At 39.7% G+C, this 22555-nt stretch overlaps 1 protein-coding gene across 3 annotated transcripts in view; it reads right to left on the bottom strand.

The window, feature by feature from the left end:
- The window catches only part of CLIP4 (CAP-Gly domain containing linker protein family member 4), an 86310-nt gene that overhangs the window by 5530 nt on the left and 58225 nt on the right, over positions 1-22555 (bottom strand). For all 3 annotated transcript variants that reach the window (XM_040496412.1, XM_040496413.1, XM_040496414.1), the window contains 6 exons: positions 20584-20673; positions 19661-19804; positions 15932-16066; positions 12354-12477; positions 8276-8340; positions 1974-2046 (listed from right to left, as the gene is read on the bottom strand). In XM_040496412.1, the coding sequence (XP_040352346.1) occupies positions 1974-2046; positions 8276-8340; positions 12354-12477; positions 15932-16066; positions 19661-19804; positions 20584-20673 (631 nt within the window). The remainder of the gene's footprint in view (positions 1-1973; positions 2047-8275; positions 8341-12353; positions 12478-15931; positions 16067-19660; positions 19805-20583; positions 20674-22555) is intronic.

Here is a 22555-nt window from a genome sequence, read left to right as displayed (position 1 = left end):
TTCAAATCCCAAGCCGCCTTTCCCTCTACCCCCATTCTTGGGGTAGAGAATTCTGAAGACAGAAGAATTGCTTCGACCCTCTCTCCATCACTCTGTCCTCTGAATGAAATGCATTCATTACTGTCACTCAATAAACGACACAGAAAAACAGATCCTGTTCCCTTTCCTCACTTCCTCTCTCATGTGGGGCAGGCATGTCCTTTGCCCAAATCCTTCATGTTTCCTCCCCAGGAATGTTCATCACCTCTACATCTTCCAGGTTTCTTCTGAAGTATCATTTATTTCCATATGAATGAACAAGAAAATGGTAGTGCATGAGGAATCTCAATAAACTCATTTTTCAACCCACAGTCTTCAGAATACATCGTGCTTCCAGCCTAATAACACACAACACCCGACCAACTCTGTGCCCACAGAAGGTCATCCATCGCTCTAATCTCCCCCTACCCCAAGATCAGAGATGGGGCTCCTAGTACCTGTCAACACCCAAAGTTTTTCTTTTGTTCCTTAGAAGAGCAACCACCAAATATTTTAGTCATGTACTCTATAAGCAAAAATAAATTATTTTAAAAATTGATTTTATACCCTTAATAAAAGTGTATTTCTTTCTCTTTTTTTTTTAAACAGGCGCTAGTCTCAATCTGTACAAAGTATCAGTAAAGCTCCATTTCTTTTTATTTTTATAGAAAACAAAGAGAGGTACAAATGTTCTCCCCTCATGTCAGACATTATCTGGTGTGTAACCATACCTGCTGCATAAGCCCGTGGTTCAGATTTCTCCTCCTTCCCTCGCTTCCCTGGACATTGTGCTCTCCAACCCCCAGCACTGCACATGGCCTCTGACACTCCCCCTGTCCTCGCCCCCCCGAGAGTCCTTTATATCCAGGTGGCCTCTTCCTGGTATTTCTTCCATTCTGCCTAAAAAGGCTTGGATGTCTTCAAGAAACTGGAACAGAGAGTCACGGCCCTAAACTCTCTGAGCTACTCAAGTGAGGAGACCAATTTCAACATTCTCAAAATTGCTGAAGGTTTTATGGAAAGAAAAAAAACAGAAACCCTGGCCACTTCTGCTAAACAATACCTAGCAGTGTCGTGGGACAATCAAGCTTGGTAAGTGACATCTGCAATCCTTGTGACACCCCCTGTAACTTCTCACCAGATTATTACATAAACTGCCTGCTTGGTGCTCAGTTCACTGCCACATTCCAGTGCCTGGGCTCCACTTCTAGTGGCTTCCAGAGCACCACACCCAAGCCAGATTGCGCACTTCTCTACTCACTCAGACCATTTTCCTTTCCCCACCCCACCCCGACCCTACCCCAATACATACACAGCCCCGGCCATTAGTCTTTAGGTTAATTGGAAGAATTAAAAAAAAAAAAAGAACTCCTTAACCCATTCAATCTAGAAGAGGCTTATATTCCTCTAAAAGAAAAAAAGTTCTCAAAAGTGTCAGAAAAATATTCAGGAGAGTAAAGTGGGTCTGAAGGAAATAAATAGAAATGAAAAAGGAAAACAAGATTCTATAAAGAAACAAAAAAAACCATTTTGAGCAGTATACTCTACTTGAGGAAGTAGGAGTACTTTTTAAAATAGCAGTAAGATCACTTTATGCAGAAAGACCTGACATTTCTTTCCTGTGTTGCCAGAAATATTAACTCAAGTCTCTAAGTAAACAGTTTAAAATCAATCCACCCTATGATAACACAAAATATAAATTCCTCTAAGTCTTATTAACAGTACTAAACCCCTCTGAAAATAAATGCAGTATACCACTCTCAGTCACTAGTGACATTTTTAATTGAGCTTGTGAGGGTGGGAGGGAGGACTCTCCTCAATACACTCACACCTTTTCTCCTAAGTGCTAAAATTCTACCGAGCAATGTAAAAGATACAAAATCTATTTTCTTTCTTCACAGAATCCTGTCATGTTCATCTTGAAAAGTGTTTTTCTAAATCTTCTTAATACTCACTTGGCAAAAGCATTTCTTCTGTTAATCTCTTTCTGGGAAGAAGCAGAAGTCGTACTGAAACTTCTCCTAAAACCTAAATGTCAAAGTTAAGGTCAAAGAGGAAAGATAAATCACAAACTTGCAGTCCTCATTAAAAGTTATCTTTTATCATTCCTTCTACAGGTGTTCTAGTCTACCCAATATTTCTTCGGGAACAGAAAGCAAAGAAAATAAGTACATACAGAATACAACAGTGGTTTAGATTTTTTGATGAATTTTTATCTTACCTTTCTCATCAAACTATACATATTTGTATCAATAAGTTAAGATCATGACATTACATTTGGAGGTTTCTATTATAAAATTTCTTGAAAACCAAATAAAACTGTATAATGATAAAGCTGAATCTTTTTACTCAAATATTTATCATCTTGATAAATCACATAAAGGATAAAATGGTTTAAAAACACTATCACTAAATATATTCCATTTATAAAATACTGAACAAATTTCAAGAGTTTACGATTCTTGGAATCCCCAATGACAGAATTATTAAAAAAAAAAAAAGATTTCATGAAATGTACATTTTTAAAAAGATGTTTTTAAAAAAATGTAACATTTCCAGTTCTGGAAAGCTATGGCAAGCAGATGTGCTGAATGAATCTCTCAACTGAAGCGAGTATAATTTTAAACAACTGTACTTAAAATATATATATATTATTGAGCTGATACAAAGGCAAATTTCAGGGAGACCAACAACCAAACAGAGAGCACATGAGAAGTAACCAAGCACCAAAGCAATCTATCACCTTGTGCCACAGGATTGCCACTAACTTCTAGAGAATTTTGGCTTCTGCCTTACTGGCTGCACCAGAGATGGGAAAGGGCATAAAGCCCAGGGCCTAAGAAGATGGGGATTCTAATGCTAGACTCTCTGTTAAAACGTGGATCCCAACCAGCTCACCCTCAGTGTAAGGTTAAACGAGAAACAAAATGAAATACCATTCTGACAAAGATAAAACAAACACTTGTGTCAACCTTAATGCTCAGAAGGCAGCAAAATTTCCTCCCTTCAAAATCTGTGATAAGCCAAATTTTATCTATGTAATAAAAAGAAAAACTGCAAGGACTGTAAATTAAAGTAGTCCCGGGTTGTCAGTGCCTCCAGGAGTAACTGGCAGAAGAACACACAATCTTCTCTGGAGGCATGAACCCAGGCTTCAAAGAATTTCTGTACATTAAATTCTGAGTAAAATAAGCATCTCACAATAATAAATCACAAAACTCACAAGTAAAGAAAGTACCATAAGCTAGATTCACAGAAACAGATGGCAGAATCAGACACATGAAGACTTCAGATATGAAACTACTTAACATAAAAGATAACAATATTTCAAATGTTTAAAGAGATAAAAGAAAAAACATGGGGAAATAACAAGCAAAAATAAGTGACAACAAAACAGTTGTGAAAAGGAAACAAGAAATGCAAATTTTGTAACTAAAAACTTTGTGGGTGGATTAAACAGCATAATAAACATGGTTGAAGAAAGAATCAGGAAACATGAAGACAGAGCTGAAGTTGTCTAGAATGCAGTCCAGAGAGACTAAAATGTGAAAAATATGAAAGAGGCATGGGAAAGTCTACCACACTACTCATCAGAGCTTCCAAAGGAGATAATAAAGAGGCAGAAGGAGGAAATATTTTTTAAGTATGCAGACAAGAGTTCTACAGAATTTATCAAAGATAGTAATTCCCAGATCCAGGAAGACCCATGATAGCAAACAGGATGAAAAGAAATCTCCCTCTAGACACGTCATAGTGAAACCATACAACACAAAGGAAACAGAGAAGATCTTTAACAGCAATCAAAAAGAAAGACAAATTACCTACAACAGTATAGATTAGATAGACTCACAGACTTCACAAAAAAAGTGACAGAAGATAGAAAATAGTAAAATTATACTGTCAATGTGCAACGAGAAAACATCTCTCAAACTCAAATTTTCACCAATTTTTACTTTACCCAATAAAACTATTATTAGAAAAGACAAAAACATGAGAGACAGACACTTTCTAAAAGAAATTTCAAAAAAATATACACGTGGTAGGAGTGGAATATCCCAAGTTAAAGTTCTGAAGATTAATGACACTGGTAAGTACATGAGCAAATTAAATATTGGCTATTAATTATACTAAAAAACCCATTATAAATAGGGGTCCCTGGGTAGCTCAGTTGGTTAAGCGTCTGGCTCTTGATTTTGGCTCAGGCCATGATCTCACAGTTTGGAGATGGAACCCCACATAGGGCTCCACACTGAGCATGGATTCTCATCTCCACTCTCTGTCGCTCCCCCATTTGCTCTCTTTCTCTCTCAAAATAAATAAATAAACTTTAAAAAAGCTATTATAATAATGCAAAATTTGTGGGGGAAATCAAATAGATGAATAACTCAGTTTCTAAGGATTCTCTGTCATTTGGGAAAGAGTACATATAATGCTTAACTGTAGACTTTGCTAGGTATGTATGTCAAAGCACCTATAGTAATTACTAAGAAGTATGTTCACAACTTTCATTCAAGTACAGAATGGAATGAAAAAAAAGGACAGAAATGTAACTAGAATAAAGTCAAGAAAGAAAAACAAGTATAAAAATTGAAAAAATTGAAAACAGCATAAATAAATCCAAATATAAGAGTATTTACAATAAATGTAATTAGGTGAAACTCTCAGGTTAAAAGGAAAACATTGTCAAACCATATTTTTTTAACAAGTGAAATCCAACCATATTCTATTTAGAAAGTATTCCAAAAGCATAGGATGTAGAAAAGTTATAAGACAACTAATAGAAAAGCAATTATTTGACCAAAAGAAAGCTGATATAATGTAAAAAGAATTATTTAAAAAGCAATACAATTTACATTAACACCAAAAAAATGAAATATTTAGGTATAAATCTAATAAAACATTTACAAAATCTATATGAGGAATATTATAAAACTCTAATAAAAAAACAAATAAGATCTAAATAAATGGATTCAATGTTCATGGATAGGAAGACTCAATATTGTTAAGATGATAGTTCTTCTCAATGTGATCTATATAATTAATGCAATCCCAATCAAAATCCCAACAAATTGTTTTGTGGATATCAACTAATTGGAAAGTTTATATGGAGAGGCAAAAGGCAAAATATAACCAGCATAATGTTATGGGAGAAGACCATGAAGATTGACACTACTAAACTTGATGAATTACTATAAAGCTACATTAATTAAGACAACGTGGTATTAGTGAAAGATAACAGGTCAGTGGAACAGAAGAGAGAGCCCAGAAATAGACTCACACAGTCAACTGATCTTTGACAAAAGAGCAGAGGCAATTCAATGGAGAAAGGATAGACTTTTTAACAAACAGTCCTAAAATATGCAAAAAAAAAAAAAAAAAAAAAGAATCCAGACAGACTTCACACCTTTCACAAAAACTAACTCCATGTATCATAGATCTACATGGGAAACACAAAACTATAAAACTCCTAAAAAGATAACACAGGAGAAAATCAGGATGAACTTGAGTTTAACAATGACATTTCACATACAACACCAAAAGCATAATCCATGAAAAAAAATGTTAAGTTGGACTTTACTAAAACTAAAAACTTCTACCCTGGTGTAGACTGTTAAGACAATGAAAAGACAAGCCACAGACTAGAGAAAAGATATGCAAAACACATTCTAATAAAGGTCTAGCATTCAAAATATACAAAGAACTCTTAAAACTCAACAGTAAGAAAACAATGAACACAATTTATAAATGAGCAGAAGACCAGAATGAACAATCACCAAAGAAAATATACAGATTGTGGGAATGCAAGCTGGTGCAGCCACTCTGGAAAACAGTATGGAGGTTCTTCAAAAAACTAAAACTAGAACTACCCTATGACCCAGCAATTGCACTACTAGGCATTTATCCAAGGGATACAGGTGTGCTGTTTCGAAGGGACACATGCACCCCCATGTTTATAGCAGCACTATCAACAATAGCCAGAATGAAATCTTGCCATTTGCAACTCCGTGGATGGAACTGGAGGGTATTAAGCTAAGTGAAATTAGTCAGTCACAGAAAGACAAAAATCACATGACTTCACTCATATGAGGACTTTAAGAGACAAAACAGATGAACATAAGGGAAGGGAAACAAAAATAATATAAAACCAGGGAGGGGAGAAAACATAAGAGATTCTTAAATATGGAGAACAGAGGGTTACTGGAGGGTTTGTGGGAGGGCGGATGGGATAAATGGGTAAGGGGCATTAAGGAATCTACTCCTGAAATCATTGTTGCACTATATGCTAAATAATTTGGATGTAAATTTTTAAAAAATAAAATTAATAAAAAAAAAAAAAAAGAAAATATACAGATGGCAAATATATGCAAGTATCCTCAACTGTGTTATCAGCTGAACTGTGTTGTCAGCTGAATTGTGCCCCTGTCTCCAAATTCATATGTTGGAATCCTAATCCCCAGGACCTCAGAATGTGACTGTGTTTGGAGACCAGGCCTTTAAAATGTCAATTAAGTTAAAATCAGGTCACACAGGTCAGCCCTAATCCATGACTGGTGTCCTTATAAAAAGAGATTAAGACACAGACACATATGGAGGAAGACTATGCTAAGACATGGGAGGAAACCACCATCTACGAGGCACGGCATGAGCCTTAGAAGAAACCAACTCTGTGAACAGCTTGATTTTGCCTCCAGAATTTTGAGAAAAACGGATTTGTTGAAGCCACACTGTCTGTGGTACTTTGTTATGCTAGTCCTAGCAAACTAATACATCATACACCATCAGGAAACTTCAGATGGAAACAATGAGGTACTACTCCACACCTATTCTAATGGTGAAAATCCATAAGCCATAAAATTAATCTCAACAAATTTTTAAGGACGGGTATTATACAAATCACTCTTTCACAGATGGCTATCCTATGGAAAAAAATGAAATTAGACCCTTAAGCATACACAAAATTCCAGGTGAACTGACAAATATGAAAGGCAAAAATACAAAACTTTTAGAAAGCAGTACAGGAAAATATCTGTGTGAGGTCTGTTCCAGGAAAAGGTTTTCTTTCTTTTTTTGTTTTTTAATTTTTAACGTTTATTTATTTCTGGAGACAGAGAGAGACAGAGCATGAGCAGGGGAGGGGCAGAGAGAGATGGAGACACAGAATCTGAAGCAGGCTCCAGGCTCTGAGCTGTCAGCACGGAGCCCAATGTGGGGCTTGAACTCACCGTGATCATGACCTGAGCCGAAGTCAGTTGCTTAACCGACTGAGCCATCCAAATGCCCTCAGAAAAAGATTTCTTAAGATAAAACATGAAAACATAATGGCTTCTTATTTTGACTACTTAAAATTTAAATATTTCTGTTTATCAAAAGACACCAGACAGGCAAGCAAGGTATTCACGACACACAAAACTAGCAAAGTATTAGTGTCCGAGGTATAGAAAGAAACCTACAAATGAGTAAGATAAACCAACCAAAAGAAAAAGGGGCAAGAGACTTGAACAGTTACGTCACAAAAGAGGAAATGCAAATGGCTCGTAAACATGAGGCTCAACCTCATCTGTAATCTGGAAAATGCAAGTTAAAACCACGAGATGCAGCTTAAATCCATCAGATGGGTGAAGAGTTCTAAATCAAGCAGGACTAGTGTTGGGGAGGTAAAGAGCAGCAGGGGCTGTCATCCCTGCTCATGAGCATGTGCTCTGCCAACAGTCCGGCACTGCCCAGGGAGGGTGAAGATATGGACAGACCACACCTGGCCATCCTAGGGAAACGTCTGCAAATGTGTACAATGGTCTAGTTTGTAACGGTAAAAAAAAAAACAAAAATGGACATAACACAAATATCCATCAAATATAGAATAACTACTATGTTTTAGTGGAACACTAACAAAATAGCCAATGACAATCAAATACATATGTATTTCCTAATATATATTATTTATTAATACATCTATATGTGGGTGATAAAGATATAAAGTCAGTCAAGGGAATAATGAACATAAAGTTCAAGACTCATAACCTGAGGACAAAGTATATGAAAAGGGAGGCAGAGGAGGCTGGGGACACTCAGGGCCCCCCCCCCCAGTACAGGTCATCTTCACCTAGCAGACGGGTAAAAGATGTTTGCTTTATCATTACAGTAACTGTATGAATACGTTTATATGCCCTTTTATATACACAAATACTTCACAATAAAAAATTTTCAATAGATAAAGCAAAGGAACAACGATTAGGAGCATAAAATTGTGTAAACTTACCAGGATAAGAATGATTCTGTTTATTCGAGGAAATTTCCGAAAGGGTGTCCAGGGAGTCTGTTACCCTGTGAATAAAACAAGTATGTAAGCGTCATTAGAAGAAACAGCAGGTCTTCAGATTTAAGACTGGCGCTCAAGTGAGGTTTTCACAACAACAGTTATTTCTTAGTTCACTATTCAACAAACATGCATTGGGTATCTATCAGAAGTCAGAAAGGAACTTCAAGCTAGCATCAGATACAGGCAGTAATAAAATACAAGAGCCCCTTGTTGTTTAAGGATGGTTAATGAAGAAAAAGATGACTTAAGGTGAATTCACTTACAACAGAGACCTGACTTTATTTCTCTGGAACTTTATCTTCAAAGATGAAACTAAATAATATGGAAATAAATTTGTCTTACATTAAATTTAACAAATGTTCAATTAGAATTGTAAAAACATCACATTTTTAAATTGAAAATCAAATACTGACTCAGTCTGTGTACGTATGTGATTTTCTGATAAAACTGCACAACCAAACACAATTCAACGTCTTTTACTTTCTATTTGACCCCAAGCACAACCACAAAGGTAACTTTCCTGACAGGACTGTATTTCTTGATATTCAAATCATTCTTTATTTTTTTAAAAGCCAATCCTAATAGTCTCATTTTCTTTCAGTTGTTTACTGACCTAACCCACAAAGCCTTCTTTCTGTCAATCACTTCTTCCAGGACACTTGGTCACCATCAAGAAATCCTGCAACTCTCACAATATTTGCAATTCCACCTTGCAATTCACATGCATCATTTTTACTTGACATACACATTACAGCAATCAGTGAGCGATTGCTGAACGCAAAGACTATGACTTGATGAAGAGGACGGATAATCAGGTGGTGATGGGTAGTTGAAAAGAACTTAATTCTAAAAGCGATCAGTTCATTAATAATAAGTACCTATAATGGTGAGAACTAAGAATAAGAAAATACTGTGATGAGGAAGACCACTTGGACAAAAAACAGGGAGGTAGGCAGAGAGAGCAGATCAGATCTAGTCAGTAAGTTTTCTTAGAATTTCTGCAAAGAAATAGGTTGATTTATATGTTAATGGAAGAAAAGGTATTAACTAAATGAAAGCTGGGTGATAGTAGAAAGCTATTGAAGCACAGGAAATAACATGTGCAGAGATTCTCAGACAGGAGGCACATTCTTTTTAACACAAAGCAGGGGGAAAGAGCCAGCTACAATCTGGGAAGAGTGAAATTGTGATTGGTCACCACTTCATTAAGACTGTCCTCAAGCAGTCCCTAGTTTAAAATTCTTTCCTCTTGGAGATCAGTGGTGTCTTTAAAGAGCTCCAAAGCTGGTTTAAATTAGAAATTCCTCAAAATCAGGGACCATGTCTGTTTTATTTGCTTATAGAATGCCTAGCACAGCACAAAGTGCTAAAAGACACTTAATAGTATTCGATGATGATGAATGAGACAATCAGAAGATGACAGGAAGACAGCTGGATCGAGACAGCAGTTCATTTAGAGAGAGAGCCCTGTATCTTTTAAGAAGAGGGGGCTGCTTTTAAAAGAATCACCTTAAAGACGACCAAATAGAAGGCAAGGAAAAAAAAAAAGGTAAAAACCTATAAACAAAGCAAGAAAAAGAACACGAACATGAGAGAGACAGTGACTTCACAATATAAAAGGGGGAAAAAACTGTCATAGCATAAGAAAAACACTGCCCTAGATTTGGTCAGTATCTACTGTGCCCAAAATATGTCCAACCATGTCCTCTGGGCAATCAAATATAAATGAAGAACCCCGATCCTCAGGACTAGGAGACAAAACTTGTAAGAGACTGTAGCAATGTGTTAATGGAGATTTGTCCAAAGTAATAAGAGAACCCAGAAGACTGGGGACTTAGCATGGATCTTACCCTAAATGAATCATAAATAAGACATCAGTCCTGAAGAAAGGCACCAACTCTCTCTTACTCGTCACAGGGTACTGGTTAAGAACACACATTCTGATATTAAACTACCTGGGTTCAAATTCCCACTTGAAAGCTGTGCACACTTGCCTACTAGTTCCCTGTGCCTTCATCTCCCCACCTGTGAGACAGGGGCATTACAGTACCTGACCCACAGGGAGCTGCAAAGGAGTGAAAGATACATGCGGAGCTCTAAACCGTGCTGACCCAATGATAGAAGTACTGTTCACTGGCTAGTATCTCTTTTTCTTTACGTATAAGGCACATACCAAAAAACAGCAAACTACCTAAAAGCAAGGGCTTAGGAAAAACAACAACAAAACAACAAACCCAGGCTGAGTCCAGCTCCGTCATTAACTAGTGTAGGAGAGACCAAAATGAGCCACTACCAAACATGCTCCTCTGCCATAAGGATTATTTTGAACTAAAGACATTTGAGAATCGACGAATGCGGGAAGAGGCTTTCTCTGAACTCCCCTTATCTGCCTAAAACAGGTGCTCCAAAGAGAAGGACTCTGCCCTCCCCAAGTTACATCAAGCAGGGAAGACAGACTGGCATCCCAGAGGAGGAGACGGGAAGTTAACGCCACACCCAGAGAGACGCTGTCACCAACTATCTCACCTCCCACCCATTTTCCTAAGGGCCCGTTATCTTTCCAGAAAACCAGCTGCCCTCCCTTCAGAGGACTTTCTCCCAGTAAGATGGTCTATAAGCTCTCCAATCTCACCACTCCTTTGGGTATTCGCTTCTTTCTGTGGTGCCCAGGTGCTGGCAAATTTAAATGTAATAAATTTGTATGCCTTTTCTCCTGTTAATCTATCTGCTGTCAATCTAGTTCACAGACACCGTATCCCACCCCCCACTCAGCTACTGACCCTAAGAGGATAGAGGAAACTTTTTGCTTCCCTACACTATATGACTTTAGCTAAGTCACTTTCTCCCTGAAACTTCTCTTCATTGGCAAAATAAAATAATCACAATACCTTACAACTCACTGGATTTGAAATATGCGTCTAAAATACACTGTACAGAGCACACCATTTACTAAATGCTCAATAAATTTTTGTCACAGTTACTGTTATTTTCCAGATTGCTTGACCAAATACTTATTAGGATCAAATGAAACAACATTTAATTGAAGTTACTTCATAAACTGCAAAGCATTATATATGTTCAATACTCTGTCATAAATAATAAGAAAAAAATTGTATCAGATACATCAAAGAAGGAAATTAATATAAAAATTGCATGTAGCTATTAAGAGAAACAAAGTGAAGGGGAAAACAGACATAAAAGCGATAAGATGTGCCAGGAGGCAGTCACACAGTCTAGCTAGAAGGGAACTAGATGGGACTCTCGGGATGCGATGGCCGATCCATTCTCATGAACGTGATCACACCATAGACGTTATTTCCTATTTAGAGATTAGTATCCCATTTCCCATCTACTGAGAAGCACGCCAAGCCAACTTCTTTCAGCACATAAGTCATTTCCCATAATGGTACCTGGAATTTCACAAGAACTTGTTTCTGCTCAACTTAATTTTTTAAAGCCAGAGTGAGCAGCTACAAAAGTGTACCATCTTAAGGAGAAACACTGAGGAGGTATATTATATATAAATCCTTAAAGCTTCACTTCCCCCAAAGATCTACTGCCTATCTATTTTTGAAAACTAAAGAAATCAGAGGAAAAAGCCATTTTGGTTCCATTAGGTTTGTAGGAGAATGAATGGGGTGCCTGCTGGCAGGAAATTTAATGTAGTTAGGATGTGACTGAAGCAATCAGAGAGCATTTTTACTTTTGTTTGCATGACAGATTAAGCTTGCTGCTCTCACTGTTAGCAGCAAACGCCACTTCTAATAGCCTACACATACTCATAGGGTTTGCAAATGAGGAATAAAGGAGGGTTTTAAAATTGCAAATCCTCAGCAAAGCAAATTTAGCTTTCCATGAGCCTTCTCTCTGAAGAAGGTGGTTGGTTAACCCCTTGAAAGAAGACACGAGCTGTAGTCAGTGCAGTGCACGTCTTTAATACAAAACGAGGAACTCTCACTATAAACCATTGCAAATTACAAAAAGCCTTGTGAATAAGCATAAATGCCATCCTTCTCACCTTTGTACTCTGGATGGGGGAGCAAATATTCCGTATCTCGGAGAACAACTAAAATACTGCACACCTCCAACTGAGCCATCATTCTTGCCATGGGGTTTCTCAAGCTCTATACCGTACCAATATCCTAGAACAAGAATATTGAATTTTAAAAGCATTTGCACTGTACCCAAAATTGTTATGCTATTATAAAAACCCAAAGCCTGGATGGCTTGACATTTTCATATATGACCAAAATGATGGAAGAGCATCATGATCATTAAGTTTTCAAATGATAAAATTTGAAAATTTAAAAAAATAAACAGGAAAAACATTTCACAAGCCGAATTATGTATGTTAAAGGAGAGAGAGAAAATACACAAATTTGGCACAAATTAGCTATTATGCAAGTAGTGTATGGCCAAAATGTTTCTAAAAGCTATAATGAAAAAGAAACCGTCCTTGACTCAGGAATATGGTGTGTTTGAGAGAAATACAGCACAAAAAAAAATACTGAGCTGTATAAATCATAAAATGAACATATAATATTTTCATTTTATCCTCCCAACATTACAACACCACAAACAGTTCTTAAATAATTAAAGAAGGTCAAAAGTAATACGGAAAATACAACAAGACTTCATGGTGACTCTTCTTTTCTTTTTTTCCCCAGCCAGGGTAAAAAGAAAAATCATATTCAACCTTAGCGAAAAGATTTAGATTACCTAGCAGGAAGAATTCTCTAAAAGGCTTTTAAGTATATAAAAGGCACGGCTCTGAGGAAAATTATAGGACTTCCTTTTCTAGAGAGCCTAAAGTTAAAGCAGTGAGGTTGCTTTTAGTGTGGTAAGAATTATGTAAATGGACATATACTCCTAGTCTAAGTATAGACATATATACTCCTAGAATAAGGATTCTCAAGTTGAGGGTACCCCAAGACCACTTAAAAGTGTCTAATGGTCTAGGGGCACTTGGGTGGCTCAGCTGGTTAAGCGTCCAACTTCCACTCAGGTCATGATGTCATGGTTCATGGATTCGAACATGTCTGTGCTGACAGCTCAGAGCCTGGCACCTGCTTCAGATTCTGTCTCCCTCTCTCTCTGCCCCACCCCTGCTCATTCTCTCCCTCTTTCTCTCTCTCTCTCTCTCAGAAAGAAATAAACATTTAAAAAAAATTTTAAGTGTCTAATGGCCCATTTGTTTTTGTTTAAAAGGAGAATACAGTAGTAATTGCCTTTGGCCTCTTACAATCAGCATCAAATAAAAAATAAAAACACAGACATTGAGAAATTTACTGCAAATTAGAATACAAAAATATTGTTTCTTTCAGATTACGAATTCAAAGAGCCAATATACCTTTAAAAATGACAACCTAGAAGTTCTTCAGTCTTTTCCTCTCATGTTCAAAAAGATGACACTTGAGCCCATTTCTAGATACTTTTGTGTTGAAAAGACTAATGCATGACCACTGTCTTCCATACTTAAACAGCGTGCGAGTAATGCATACAAACCTACTGCTTAGTCAAACTCATGCTCTGGGAATAGAGCATCATACTTCTGAATGTCATTAACCAGGGTTGTCTGGTTGCCATTTTTATTTCTCTGAGTGCCACCGTTACAGTGTTCCCACTTTAACATACCACATAACGGGGACACGTTTACCATATGACTCTTGAAAATGGGTAACATACCACAGAAAGACATTATGACAAGTGCCAGCAATTGTGAGTACACACAGTCTGGTAATGGTATGTATCGCTTCCCACTCAAACGGTCATTTTCTTTCCAATAGAAAAGGCTAAAGAGGCCAAATGACCTCCCTCAGGCCTAGATCTTACAATCGGTAAAAGGCCTCGATAGTAGCACCGTTCCCTAACACCGACTGATTGAAATTTTGATGCCACAAGAAACACATGCTACTACTTTCTAAAAAGACAGGATGACTTCAACAGAAAACTTTCCAACTTCTGTGTTTTCTTATGACTTCCCACACTTCTAAATGCTTAAAATCAGGAACTGAAAAATGAAAAGTCAATGGAAAACAATGACTTGTAGCCAGTGAATCAAACCATTCTAACCTTGTTTAAGAGAGAGAAAGGGAACTCCAAAGACATGGAGATTGTGAAAAAAAAAAATACCCTACCTTTGGGATTCTTAGGTTTTTATTTGAGAACTATATTAAGACCATCCTAACTAATCTCAATTACTACCTGGAGACCTATGAGAGACATGAATTATACAACACATAGCCCATCTCAAATCAATTAGCTGGGTTGCAATTATAAGTGGTATAATGAAAAAGTCTGTGCGGGGAGACAATTCTCCATGGCTCGCTCATGTTTCTGCATGTTTTATGAACAGAGGCACTTCCTGTCTTTCCATGGATGTCTGCACAGAGGGCAACCTTGGAGGACAGAGACAGAGTGTGGGCGGCAGGCCCACACAAAACACAGGCATGCTTGCTGTCTAATACAGAGGTTCTGATCCCTTATGCTCAGGGCCCTTCTCCTGTTAGCATAAACCACTGCGTGTGCAGGTGTCACCCCCTGGGAACAGGGGCTCAGGGAGCAAGTGTAGGAAAATGCTGACACACTGGTTTCTGCTGCTGCTGTATGAAAGGGCTGTGTCTGAATCAGGAGCCTAAAGTCTTCCATCAGCATCTATGAAGCTGTGGCAACTACACAGGTGGGGTAAAATCTCAGATCCTTCACAGTTCTTGACAGAATGCTACAAACTTAAAATCAGTGGTCTCAGTAACCTCTTCCTCAAATGCTGCAATGCCACCATGTGTCAAAATAGCATATTGCCATTTAAAACATACAAACATGGTTTCACTCAACTGGCTTCTACATTTGAAATTAAAATCACTGAAAATGTGCATCTGACTTCGGCTCAGGTCATGATGTCATGGTCGTGAGTTTGAGCCCCGCATCAGGCTCTGTGCTGACAGCTCAGAACTTGGAGCCTCCTTTGGATTCTGTGTCTCCCTCTCTCTCTGACCCTCCCCTGTTCATGCTCTGTCTCCTCGGTCTCAAAAATAAATAAACATTAAAAAAAATTTTTTTAATCACTGAAAATGCAAAAGAAAGCTAATCTTTACTTTTGGAAACACAATATTAAGTCTAGGTTGGAATGAATATATAAATACACGAACGTGTGTTTTTAAGGTCCCAGGGTGCACAAAAGCTTTTTCATTTCCCCTTAAACCCTGTTGCTGGCTTTTCTCTCCAAGCCACTCTGATAAATGCTCTATGCCGTGAACTCATTTTAAGATTATCCTTAGCAAATATCTAATCCTAATATTTTCTCTCTGTTATTTAGCACGCTTGGCAATCAGTGAAAGTCAAGTTGGGAGACTAACAACTAATTTTAACACCAGACAATTTAAAACACAGCTGGCGAGGAAAATTTATGGACAAGAGTCAACCTGAGTACAAACAGTCTGTGGTTTTATCACTGTATCGCTTTTTCGGTGCCAGAGCTAACATCCACGACAACTGTTAACCAAGAATTCTCTACAGTTAAGTTTTACCCACGTAAAATTTTAAACCTTTTGTATTCTAAAGCACGCAAACTGAGCAAAGAACGCACAGACAAGTTACCTGGAGCAAAGTTCGTTGTCCCGAAGAATTTAATGACGCCAATTCTCTGGCCTACCACCAGCACGCGATCTCCCAGGTGGAGCTCTCCAGAAGAGCGGCTGTTATTTGCTACAGATGCTGCTGAGGAATTCAAACCTGTTTAATTGGTTGGTGGAGGAAGGGGAAAGGGCAGAAAAAGAGCAGGAGAAAAAGGGGAGGAAAGAAACCAAACAAACTCAAAAAGCATATTAGCCAAAAAACCACTATGTATTCTAACCAGTCTAACTAGTTGAAGATTTTAACATATGATGCCTTTCATTATTTAATTTTTTTAATGTTTATTTATTTTTGAGAGAGAGAGAGAGAGAGAGAGAATGAGCAGTGGAGGGGCAGAAAGAGAGGGAAACACAGAATCCAAAGCAGGCTCCAGGATCTCAGCGCACAGCCCAACGTGGAGTTCGAACTCACGAGACATGAGATCATGACCTGAGCCAAAGTCAGAGGCTCAACTGACTGAGTCACCCAGGTGCCCCGTGACACCTTTCATTATATACATTATCTACAAGCATGGCTCTCACGTGTGAGGTCAATATATTCAAAAAATTTTTGAAGGGTTTCCTGAAAATAATTATTGCCATGGGAATTTAATACACACGGTTCCTGGTACAGTACCCATCCTATCCAGATCGCCCGGGGCACGCTCTACTAGAGCAGAGGCCAGGATGCTTTTTCTGTAAAGGGCCAGAGAGGGAGGATTTTAGTCTGTGCGGGCGATACCGTCTCTGTCACGACGACTCAGCTCTGCTACTGCAGCACAAACGCACGCAGACACAAAACGGGCATGGCGTGTTCCAATACGACTTTACAAAAATAGGTGGTGGGTTGGATTTGGCCCACGCACTGTAGTGTACCAATCCCTATTCTACTAAAATGCTACAATTAGAAAGTAATTCATTGGAACTCAGTGTATAATATACATAGAGGAAGGTGATTTCAAAGTGAAAATTGCTGTAAGTTTCCAATTACCTCCAACTGATCTCCTTATTAGAAACGAAACCACTCCCCCTCCCCTTGATTCAAACCTAATCCCTGAAATGCCCACTGTGAAACATCGGAAGTCCTAGAGAAAGACTGTCTAGAAAGCTGTTCTGATATAACAGAGAAAAAGTGGGCCCTTGAGGCTTCTCCCATCAGTCCATAAACAGACCTGAATAGCAATAATCTGGGAAGGCAGGGGACAGAGGGTTAATCACACTGCCAAAGGGGGAGAGACTAAAGACATGGCAACAAACGAGGAACATAAACCCAGAGAGAAGGAAGGTCTGGAAAAAGCGCTATACTAAAAAGTCTTAGGCCCTCATAATAACTAATATTTCTACAGCACTTCACAGTTTACAAAGTGCTCTTCGTAGAATTATAATTATAGATAAGATACAAACTCAGAAACTAACTAAGACATGGTGTTCCCAGGTAGTCGAGGGCATACCAGGATTAAAGGCCGGGCCCTACAGTGGGCCCAAGTTCCCAGGTGGGTCCCCAGGCTATTTCATGGCCCAAGGACAGCACATTCAACAACGGGATACAATGACATTAAAAACACAGACTTCCTCCCCTACCCCTGCCATTCCCCTGGTCTGCTCCTTCTGCTCCCCTGTACCCTAACTTCCCCGTACGTCCGCACCCCTCAAATGCAAGCCTACAGGAAAGTGAAATATCTACTCACTCTAGGAAAGTGTCCTGGGGAAATGTTCCTGGGGTCCCCAACATGGGTTTCTCTCATAGATCTCCTATTCTCTCTGCCTCCCTTCCTACAAGTTCCTCTTTCTCATTCCAATTGACAACTCTTTTCATCTACTATTATCTAAGCCTACATACCACTCAAATTTATAAAGAGGGGAAAAACATTAAATAAGTAGGCACACTAGAGCTACTTCTTGTAACAGGCAAAAAGGGTAATTCAAAAACCCAAATCCCAAGTGAAGAAGGCCTTCTATGAATGTGACTAAAACGAGGGCAGCGGGACTGCTGCATGCCCGGTCCTCTCACCTCTGTTCCTCAGAGGGCTGGGCAGAAACGGCTTAAAAGGGAAAGAGCATCTACTCAGAGAATACAGGTTCCAGGTGAACAATTTCAGGCAAAACTTCTAGGTTCTCTGCTTTTACAGTTTCAGCTTGTAGGTGCGTTATGCCAGTGCTACTGCTGAGGGCCCCTCCCCACCACGTACAATCAGTATTTTAAAGAGAAAAAAATCCCGTCATCAACATTTTCTATAATAAAATATTGGTTCAGTACAACTGTTAACAAGCATTCGAAAGAGAATCTGGGAACTATTATGAGGTTCACTGAAAACAATTTATGCCAAAATGGCTTCATTTCCTTTCTGGACGAGGTTGCTATGTAGGTAAATAAGTGAACTGCAACATATTCCATATATGCTGATTTGGGCAAGAAGTCAGCTATGAAATGTTTTCTATATGCTCACTCGCAGCCGGAGAACTATGGGCCGCACGAGGTTGGGCAGGACTCAGGGCGAGTTAAAAAGCCCCATCAGGGGTACTTGGGTGGCTCAGTGGTTGACTTCAGCTCAGGTCACGATCTCACAGTTCGTGAGTTTGAGCCCTACATCAGGCTCTGTGCTGACAGCTCAGAGCCTAGAGCCTGCTTCAGATTCTGTTTCTCCCTCTCTCTCTGCTTCTCCCCTGCTCCTGCTCTGTCTCTTTCTTTCTCTCTCTCAAAAATAAATAAACACTTAAAAGAAAAAAAAGCCCCAACACAACAGTCAACCTGTCAGGAGAGCCTCTGACCCTCTCGTACATAGTTTTAAACAAGGACTCGAACTTTATATACTCAGATGACACAAAAGTAGGTGAAAAAGCTAATATTCCAGATGTATGAAACCAAATTCAGAGGGATAAAACCTCTAACATTAAATTGCATGAAAATACATGTACAGCCCTATATGGAGCAGCAGAATGAAGAGCGCCAGCATAAGGCTCCGTCTGAGCCAATGACACCGTGTGGTCAGCAAACTGCAGGAGCAGCCCTACACTGTACTTATGCTGCCAGGCGGCAGTCCAGCTCTCTACAGGCTGACCGCCAGGGGTCTGGAGACCCCGGAGCATGAGGAAGAGCTGGGATGGAGGCAAACCGTAACAGCAGCAGAGAAAGCATCAGACGGACCTCAGGATGAAGCCCGGGCGTCCCACTTAGAAACCGCCATCAGGCACCGAAGACTTACCTCCCTAAGTCTCGGTTTCCTCATTCATAAAATGAGGATGATAATAAGAGTACCTACCCACAGGTTTGTTCTGAGAATTAAGTGAAATAAGGTGTGTAAAAGGCTTAGACTAGAACCTGAAATAATAAGTATACAATCCACATTAGTTATTGTTAGGTCTAGATTAGAAAAGAAGTAAGAAAGATAATAACCATACGGTTTCCACATATTTGAGGAGCTATCATAAAGTTCTAAAATAGCCCTTAAAGAGCCAAAGGCATTAGATGCATCGGAAAGGGAAGAAGTCAGTCCAGATAAGGGAAGTGGCAGGGGCACCGGGAGAAAGGCAGGGAGACAGAGGATGCCCACAAAGGGGAGAGGGGTGGGGGCCACGGGAAAGACAGAAAAGGACAAGTAGTTCAATCTGACTGAAGTAAAAGTTTCCTTCTACACATTTAAAAAGAGCAAATCTACTTACAAACAAACCAAGATAAAAAACACCAAGAAAGCCTGGTTGAAAAAGCCATAGATACCAGCACTGGCTCTAGAGGAGACAGATGGGCTTTTGCTCACTGTCTTCTTGCCATTGCTACGTGCATTCAGCTTCTTGGGGTAGCTTGGTTTGTGTTCCAAAGATGATGTAGAGGAGGAGCTGCTGACGGATCCAAGCAGGGTAACTAAAACAGGTAAAGGAAAAGAACACAGAGAAGGGTGAAAAGTAAGAAATGAGCCACTAAGATGCTTTTCCAGGTAAATCCCTCTGAAACCCTCCATTTAGCTTCCTCTGTGGATTATCCAATGTTGAATTAAATGCCCGGTTTCATCCAAACATACGGTAGTTCATACAGACAAGACTTGATAACCCAAGCAACTGTATTTTAATGATTCACGCTGGACGAGGACACTCTTTCACAGAAGAGTACTGTCACATCATTAACTGAAGGTGACCACTACCTATTCTACCCACCACTCTCTCTCACCTCCCACTTTAGATGGCTTAGTAGAATCCATCCTATTTATATTTTAAAATGCTATTAATTTAAGGTTACGAAAAGATAGTATTAAAATGTTTTGAGTTAATGAAGGCAAGCAGGAATACTCTTGAATTTTCTACCCATGCTCTATTCACCCAATAATTTGACAGCTGAAGGCAACTTTGAAACATTCTTATGAAGCCATCTATACTGGGGAATTTTCTTTCAGTCTCCCTCTTAATCTAATCGGATTGCTCTCTAATTTAAGTGTACGTGGATACACAGTATAGGATTTTATGCCAAAACCACGTATATACTTTATGACGAGCTGCTGAAGGTATTTTCAAGGATGATTTTCTACTATAATGATTTTTTCCTTAAAAACTTTAAAACTTAGCCCTTTATAAGCTTTATCACTGTATTATTTTAAAGTTCCATCAGTAAATTAAATTTTTAGAAGGGAAGTTATAAAATTATCTTACCCTCTTTGTCTGTTACAGGTTTTGATTCTTCACCAGGAGGCAATGAAAGTGTTGATTCAGAAGCACTATCTTTTTTGGAGGTCATTAATCCTACCACATAAAAACAAACACTTTCAGCAAGAACTTTAACATTAAACATGAAAATGTATTTGCTTTTTTGTGTACAGACATCCCTCATTAACTAAATCTTATCCACTTCTGAAAACATGTTGGATAATCAATTCGCAGACAGCAGGGACCAATATTTCAATACATAAAGAGGGGAAAAAACGCATTCTTAGCCTCTCCATCTGAAAAACCCAATTTCGGTTCGAAGGGAAGATGGCGGCGTAGGAGGACGCTGGGCTCACCGCGCGTCCTGCTGATCACTTAGATTCCACCTACACCTGCCTAAATAACCCAGAAAACCGCCAGAGGATTAGCAGAACGGAGTCGCCTGAGCCAAGCGCAGACGAGAGGCCCACAGAAGAGGGTAGGAAGGGCGGCGAGGCGGTGCGTGCTCCACGGACTGGCGGGAGGGAGCCGGGGCGGAGGGGCGGCTCGCCGGCCAAGCAGAGCCCCCGAGTCTGGCTTGCAAAAAGCGGAGGGGCCTGACGGACTGTGTTCCGACAGCAAGCGCGATTTAGCGTCTGGGAGGTCATAAGTTAACAGCTCTGCTCAGAAAGCGGGAAGGCTGGAGGACAAAGGGAAGGAGAGCTGCTGAGCCCCCTGACGACAGAGCTCAGTTTGGTGCGGAACAAAGGCGCTCGCCAGCGCCATCTCCCCCGCCCATCCCCCAGCCAAAATCCCAAAGAGAACCAGTTCCTGCCAGGGAACTTGCTCGCTCCGCGCAAACACCCAACTCTGCGCTTCTGCGGAGCCAAACCTCCGGCAGCGGATCTGACTCCCTCCTGCTGCCACAGGGCCCCTCCTGAAGTGGATCACCTAAGGAGAAGTGAGCTAAGCCTGCCCCTCCTGCCCCTGTTCACCTTGCCTACCCACCCCAGCTAATACGCCAGATCCCCAGCATCACAAGCCTGGCAGTGTGCAAGTATCCCAGACAGGCCACCACACCCCACAGTGAATCCTGCCCCTAGGAGAGGGGAAGAGAAGGCACGCACCAGTCTGACTGTGGCCCCAGCGGTGGGCTGGGGGCAGACATCAGGTCTGACTGCGGCTCCGCCCACCAACTCCAGTTATACACCACAGCACAGGGGAAGTGCCCTGCAGGTCCTCACCACGCCAGGGACTATCCAAAATGACCAAGCGGAAGAATTCCCCTCAGAAGAATCTCCAGGAAATAACAACAGCTAATGAGCTGATCAAAAAGGATTTAAATAATATAACAGAAAGTGAATTTAGAATAATAGTCATAAAATTAATCTCTGGGCTTGAAAACAGTATAGCTGACAGCAGAGAATCTCTTGCTACAGAGATCAAGGGACTAAGGAACAGTCATGAGGAGCTGAAAAACGCTTTAAACGAAATGCATAACAAAATGGAAACCACCACGGCTCGGATTGAAGAGGCAGAGGAGAGAATAGGTGAACTAGAAGATAAAGTTATGGAAAAAGAGGAAGCTGAGAAAAAGAGAGATAAAAAAATCCAGGAGTATGAGGGGAAAATTAGAGAACTAAGTGATACACTAAAAAGAAATAATATACGCATAATTGGTATCCCAGAGGAGGAAGAGAGAGGGAAAGGTGCTGAAGGGATACTTGAAGAAATCATAGCTGAGAACTTCCCTGAAGTGGGGAAGGAAAAAGGCATTGAAATCCAAGAGGCACAGAGAACTCCCTTCAGACGTAACTTGAATCGATCTTCTGCACGACATATCATAGTGAAACTGGCAAAATACAAGGATAAAGAGAAAATTCTGAAAGCAGCAAGGGGTAAACGTGCCCTCACATATAAAGGGAGACCTATAAGACTCGTGACTGATCTCTCTTTTGAAACTTGGCAGGCCAGAAAGAGTTGGCACGAGATTTTCAGT

Source organism: Herpailurus yagouaroundi, unplaced genomic scaffold (assembly GCF_014898765.1).
Source record: "Herpailurus yagouaroundi ecotype Mexico unplaced genomic scaffold, PumYag 188, whole genome shotgun sequence".
NCBI lineage: Eukaryota > Metazoa > Chordata > Mammalia > Carnivora > Felidae > Herpailurus > Herpailurus yagouaroundi.
This window is presented reverse-complemented; position numbering and strand designations above follow the sequence as displayed.